General features: G+C 53.2%; 1 protein-coding gene across 1 annotated transcript; it reads right to left on the reverse strand.

Annotated features, from left to right (window-relative positions):
* On the reverse strand, positions 4,344-6,543 carry MFSD6L (major facilitator superfamily domain containing 6 like). The gene has a single exon (XM_005709755.3). It carries the CDS (start codon positions 6,438-6,440, stop codon positions 4,647-4,649), a length of 1,794 nt encoding a protein of 597 aa, XP_005709812.2. The 5' UTR covers positions 6,441-6,543; the 3' UTR covers positions 4,344-4,646.

Consider the following 6,859-nt stretch of genomic DNA (forward strand, 5'->3'; position numbering starts at 1 on the left):
AAGGCAGAGGGCCAAGAACTGATGCTTTCAAACTGTGGTGCTGGAGAAGACTCTTGAGAGTCCCTTGGACAGCAAGGAGGATCAAGCCAGTCAGTTGTAAAGGAAATTAACCCTGAACACTCATTGGAAGGACTGATGCTGAAGCTGAAGCTCCAATACTTTGACTACCTGGCACAAAGTACCAACTCAGTGGAAAAAACCCTGATGCTGGGAAGGATTGAGGATAGGAGGCTATGGAGATGACAGAGGATGAGATGGTTGGATGGCATCAATGGACATGAACTTGGGCAAACTCTGGGAGATGGTGAGGGACAGGGAAGCCTGGCATGCTGGGTTGCAAACAGTTGGACATGACTTTGAACAAAGTCATGAACAAACTGAACAAACCAAGGATGAAGTTTCCTGCACTGAAGGTACCTGTTTGGGCCTCCCCCTTCCGTCTTAGATGCCCCCGAACCCCTGCCCTGGATCCCCTACCCACAGGCATGCAATTCTAGCCCCCAGAGACTGCCTTTGGGTTCATGCCCTGGGACCCTGGCTCTGAGGGCAGGGGGGTCGTCTAGGGCTGGGACTTGGGGCTTCATGTGGCCAAGCTGCACAGCAGACCAGGGGCTCAGTGCCAGTCTCAGAAATGAAAATAAACATTCAGAGCCCGCATCCCTTGGGTTCCAGGACACCATGCAGCTCTGCCGGGTGAGAAAGGACAAGGCAATGTGACGTTGGCTCAAAAGAAGGGATCATGTCATCAGATGGCACAACTTAAAAGGTCATAGAGACCAAGATCTTGTTTTTCAGCCTCGGAAGATGAGACCAACAGGTAAGTGACTTGCCCGAGGGGTCATATCTTAAGCTTTGCTTCTGTAGCAGAAGCCATCTCACCACATCACCCTCCCGTCACAGACCACAGGCTGCCAGGATCCAGACGAACTTCAGTCCAGTCCAAACTCATGTCTCCAAGCTATTTCCCAAACAGAGCTGAAAAGAGAGTCAGGTTTCCTGAACATAGCTCTGGAAAAGCCTCTGGGTATTGTGAATGCCTTCTGCTCTGCTTCACATCACAAGTATCACTAAACTGCCGTATCTCTGGGCTCAGTGACAGTCATCCATTGTAGAAGGCAGCTGGTAGGCCTAGGAGTGTTTTTGCTATATTGTCTTCCATTTTTATGATTTAGGCCCTGGTTTTCTATTACTCTGGACTCTGCCACTTCTACAGACCTTTTCCCTCATCACATGGGTTCAGAATTGCAAAGTCTTCTATGATCCTTGGTACCTCCTTCTTCTCTGACCTCCACTTTATTATTAATCAATAACCAAGGACTATATTATTGATTCCATCTCTGACACTCCTTTGCATACTGTATTAGTTTTCTCCGGCTGCCATAATAAAACACCATGGGCTGGGTGGTTTAAACCATAGATGTTTTCTCATAGTTCTGGAGGCTGAAAGTCTGGTTTTGAATTTTAACCTTCTGAGCCTTAGTTGCTTCATCTGTAAAATGAGTGGATGCTCTGACTTAATGAGATGGCTTTGTCTTAGCATGGATATCCCAGATTTCTGCCACTCTGGGGTTGGGGCCCAGATTTCTCCCTGAGTCCAAAAGGTCACACAGGGCTTCCTTGGTGATTCAGTGGTAAAGAATCTGCCTGCCAACACAGGGGAAACAGGTTCAATCCCTAGTCTGGGAAGATCCCTCATGCCTGGGAGCAGCTAAGCCTATGTGCCACAACTATTAAGCCTGTGCTCTAGAGCCCGGGGGCTGCAACTATTGAAGCCCATGCACCCTAGAGGCTGTGCTCTGCAACAAGACAAGCCACTGCAAAGAGAAGCCCGAGCACGACAACTAGAGAGTAGTCCCTGCTTGCTGAAACTAGAGAAGGGTCCATGCAGCAACGAAGACCCAGCATACCCCAAAATCAACAAAATTGTTGGGGGAAGAAAAGGTCACACAGAAAACTACCAACACTGGTGTTTTCCAAAGTACCCTCTAGGGAACACTAGTTCTGCAAGGTAGTGACTTGCAAACCTGGAAGAAGGTTGATATGTGTTACGTCAGGGGAATTATAGGGCAAACAAAGCTAAACAAATTTGTTGGCTATGGGGCTTTCCAGAGTCTTTAAATGCTCATATGTATTATCAGTTTCTAAGATATTTACATCATTTCTTAAATTATTTCTTAATTATTTACATCATTTCTTAAATTGTTTAGCCCAGAATTCTTTTTTAATGCCACCCCCCACCCCCGCCACCTCCCATCCCGCTAGAATCAAGTGTTCTGCAAAACTCACCTGGGAAATGATGGTTTAAGTCAGCCTGGGCAGAAAGGTTAATGGCTCCTCCAATTTTTACTTTCCTCTGAGCTCGAACAAACATGTGCTAGAATTCTGTATCTCTGATAGCCACGAGGCTGCCCGCTAAGAATTTTATTTACTTTTAATGGTATGAAGCTGAACTGATCCAACGGCTTGTTACTAGAGTAAAAGTCGTACATCTTGGGTGTAAGTCTTTATGACTGGATCATTCCTTCAATATGCAAGCCTATTTGAGCATCTCCATCAGTTTTTCTCCCAGCACTCAACCATCATGCCTACCCTGCTCTTCCTGCAATTCTATTTGAACTTCTCGCTTGACATTCAGCGTAACTTGTCTTTATCCCTGGGTATCGATGTTTTCTGTTGGGCCTGCCGGCTGGCCTTTATCCCTGGTTTCTGGAAGACAGCCTCTAAATTTTTGAAATTTCCTAAGGTATGAGTGTCCTTGGTATTCTTGGTGGGTCTCTCTGGACCACACCTGTTTTTATGGTAATGAGGTGACTCTGGGAGGGCCCCTGGTTTATGTTAATGAAGTAACTAAAGATAGACCCTGGTTTATGCTAGTAAGATGACTCAGGATGGACCTCTGACTTATGTTAATGGAGTGACTAATGAGGGACCCTAATGCTAATAAGATGACTCAGAAGGCTGCCATGCCTGATAGGCCAACCACATGCTGGAAGAGAAGTTTGGGGTTTTGAGTCCTGTGACATCAGCCTGACTTCTGGGAAGTGGACAGTGGCTAAATGACTCAATGAACCATGCAGCTATAATGGAGTTCTGGTAAAAACCACAGATGCTAGAGTCTCCCCAGTGGAGATCAGTGTGCTCAGAGGTGAGGGGTCCTGACTCTGTGGGGAGAGGGCTTGGCCACTTCACCTTTGGGACTCTCTGAACCTCACCCTATGAGTCTCTTCTCTTGGCTGTTCTGAATTGCATCTTTTGTCTACAATGAAACTGTAATCTTTCATGCAGTGCTTTCCTAGGTTCTGGGAGTCATTCTAGTGAATTATTGAACCTGAGGAGGAAAGTAGGAACCCCAAATTTGTAGCCAGTTGGTCAGAAGTGAGGGTAATCCTGGGGACCCCCAAATTTGTGGCTGGTGTCTGAATTGAGGGCAGTTGTGTGCTTCTTAACCTGCGGTGTGACTCCAGGTAGCTGGTGTCAGAAGCCATTGCAATTATGCTGAGCACAAGGAATCGGACATAAGAGGGTACATTCTAGGAACTTCCCTGGTGATCCAGTGTAAGATGACAGCACTCCCAACGCAGGGGGCCTGGGTTTGATCCCTGGTCGCGGAACTAGATCCCACACGCTGCAACTAAAAGATTCCACATGTCCTGACGAACACTGAAGATCCTGTGTGCCAACACTAAGACCTGATGCAGTCAAGTAAAATTCTTAAAAGATGCAGTGAATGATTCTGATTGAGTCATAAGGCTGTTGTGGGAGGTCCAACGGCACAGGTAGCATGTGGACCACCTGTAGAATCCTGGCTCTGGAGGTGGTATAGACCATCCTGGCTGTAAGGAGGCTGCCGCACCCTCATCAAAGCAGATACAAAAAAATCTTCACGTGCTCCTACGTGGCGGAGCCTGCAAAATTGAGTCCAAAGGACGTGAAATGACTTTTGCTCTGACTGAAGTATGAGAGACGAGTCTAGTGTTCTACTCCTGGTGACACACACACTGGAGAGCAAGAATGAAAACCTATTCACCTCCACACCCATCCAATACACATTACACTTCCCATCACTTTCTCTTGTTGGAGACTTAAGTATCTGGGTGTAAGTATGACACTTGTATATCAATGCAGAGAGAGACAGGCAAAGAGAAGAGTTTTGGTTTCATTATCATCCTGACCTGCCCTATAGGATAGGGCTCATGCCTTAGGATCCACAGGAATGCACGTGACTCACCAAAGTCGAGGCCCCCTCTGCCAACTGAATCCTGCAGGTCCCATTGCCTTCCCGGCCCCATCAGCTTCATCTGAGCACTTCAGCCATGGCTGAAATCAACAACAAACCATGCAAAGCTCTTCCAAACCCCATCGCCACAAGAGTGACTACAGCGGGAACATTTTTTGTTTTATAGCAAATGTATTCTTGCACCATTATTTTCAAAAGATTGAATGGCCAAAAGTTGAATCTCCTTTTACTACAAAAGTAAAGAAAATCATGCAGTGAGATGACCCCGTGGAGCTTTGGCACAGACACGCTTCTCTCTTGCAGGGCTTCCTGCAGCCCTTCGGGACTCGTGGGCTTTGCCCTCGGCAGACTGAGTCTTGTTCACCCCTCCGGCTCCTTCCCAGATCAGTGTGCATCCTGGCTCTGTCTCTCAGCCCCTCCAGTCAGAGTGTTCCTCCCTCATGGCCTTCACTAGCCAGTCCCGTTCAGTCCCCTGCTCAGAGTCGCTTGTGTCACTGGCCTCCACAGCCAGCAGCTTGGAGTAGTTGATTTTCCGCTCCTGGGGCAGTCTGGGCTGGATGGACAGGAACAAGGCCAGCCAGAGCAACAGGAGGACGCAGCAGGCCTGGTAGAGCACAGGCAGGCTGAAGCGCGTCACCACGAAGCCCCCCACAAAGCTTCCCAGGCTGGCCCCGCTCCCACAGACGTGGCCTCGGAACACGGCGCTCAGGGGTCTCTCTGTTCCAGGAGTGGCCAGGTGCTCTATGGAGGTACTGACTGCCCACCACAGAGCGCCGTGGCTGAGGGCGCTCAAGATCTGAGCGGGCAGGACGGACCACCAGCTCCAGAGAAATGAGTAATACAGCAGCTGCCCTGCCAGGCAGCCCAGCCCCAGCCCCAGCGTGCCTACCCTGGACAGCTTCCTAAGCAACGGAGCTTTGAAAGGATGAAGCATAATTTCCCCCAGCAAGCCCAGGGCCACCGAGAAACCCATGGTCAGCTCGCTGCTCCCGTGGTCTTTCATCTGCCAGAACAGGAAGTTCTGCACTGCACTGGTGGCGCCCCCTGTCAAGAAGATGGTGAGGGCCAGGACGGTGAGGTGGGGGTCGCCGACCACGAGGGACAGGGCTTTGACCGTCCTGTAGCTGGGCTCCTGCCGCCGGCAGACGGGGACGGGAAAGGCGATGCTCACCAGTAAAGCCAGGGCGCTGACCAGGGAGTAGCCATAGAAGTGCACCACGCCCCGCGGGCCACTGGTCGCCAGGAAGCAGTCCAGCGGCCCCACCAAGGCCGCAATGCCGCACACGCCGACTGATGTGCCCAGCAGCCTCCACACCCATAGGCTTCTGTAGCGGTCAGTGGCGTCCACAAAATCCAGGTATTCATAGAGGCTGTCGTCAGCCACCTGCTCCAGAGGGGATGTCAGCAGCTCCCAGAGCACCACGGAGCCCAGCGAGAGGATGAAAGTCCACTGCAGCCCTTCCAAGGAGAGGCCGAGGGCCCTGCCGTCCCCCTCGGCTGCCGACTGGTTGGCTGGACTTGCCAGGGCCGTGCCCCCAGCAGACAGAGGGAGTGGCGGACTGACCACTCTAAAAGCACCTTCGCGGGGAGAACCTGTCACTCCTGGAGTGTCAGGATGGAGGAGAACTCCAGATCTGTTCCTGGTTCCTTGGGTGGAGCCCACGGAGGAGCCCGGTGTATAACTGAAAGGTTCTTGGCCACTTTCCCCAGGCCCTTCTCCGAAGCCACGGGTTCCAGCGACCCCAGAACTCTTCGCCCCTGGGAGGCTGAGCACCCCCGCTGGGGAGTTGGAGGCTGGCTCTGAGGCCAAGGTGACAGTCACAGTTAGTGCGACCCCCGGTGGTGGGCCCTCGGCGGTCAAGCTGTGGCTTCCATCACACCGGCGGTGCCCTGGGTCTCTGTCCAGGGGCGGCACCAGGACCATAAACAGGCTGGCCCCCGCCGAGCCCAGAAGCGAGGCGGTCATGAGCACCCTCCGCTTCTGGTGGCTTCTGGCCAGGAAGGCACAGAAGGGAGCCCAGAAGGCAGCGATGAGGTGCTTGGTTCCCATGAGGATGCCCACCCAGGGCGCGGCCAGGCCCAGCTGCCGCAGGTAGAGGGTCAGGAACGGGGTCACGCAGGCATCCCGGACTCCACACACCAGGTGGAAGAGCCTGGCCACCCTCAGCGCCCTGCTGATGTCCCACTGGGGGTTGGCGCTCATGGCTGCCCGGCTCCCTCAGACCCGGGCGGCGGCCGCCGCGTCCTGTCCCCCGGAGGGCGGCGGGGGAGCGAGCCGCAGGGCGCCTCCAGCCTCCGGCGGCGCCGCGGTCACCGGGTCAACGGCCGCCCCCGCCCCCACGTCCGGCCACCGGCCCGGAAGTGGCCCCGCCCGGAGGCCGCCGCACCTCGGGGGCGGGGGCTGCGCACCTGCGGGGCGCACCTGCGGGGCGTGCGCAGGTGCGGGAGGCTTGAGGGCTGGGGCCTGCGGGGTGCGCTCCAGGCCGCCCCTCAGGGCCCCACGTCGCCCGCGAGGCTGAGTTACCTCCCTGAACTTCTAGAGGCAAGGAAAACTTGGCGAGCGAGAATGAATTCGTGATATGACACCCCGCCCCCACTTCATGCCTTTCAGGTGTTTACTCA

Source organism: Capra hircus, chromosome 19 (genome assembly GCF_001704415.2).
Source record: "Capra hircus breed San Clemente chromosome 19, ASM170441v1, whole genome shotgun sequence".
Taxonomy (NCBI): Eukaryota; Metazoa; Chordata; class Mammalia; order Artiodactyla; family Bovidae; genus Capra; species Capra hircus.

Excerpts from the sequence above, each read along its gene's own strand:
- MFSD6L (XM_005709755.3), bottom strand. The coding sequence starts at position 6,440 with ATGAGCGCCAACCCCCAGTGGGACATCAGCAGGGCGCTGAGGGTGGCC.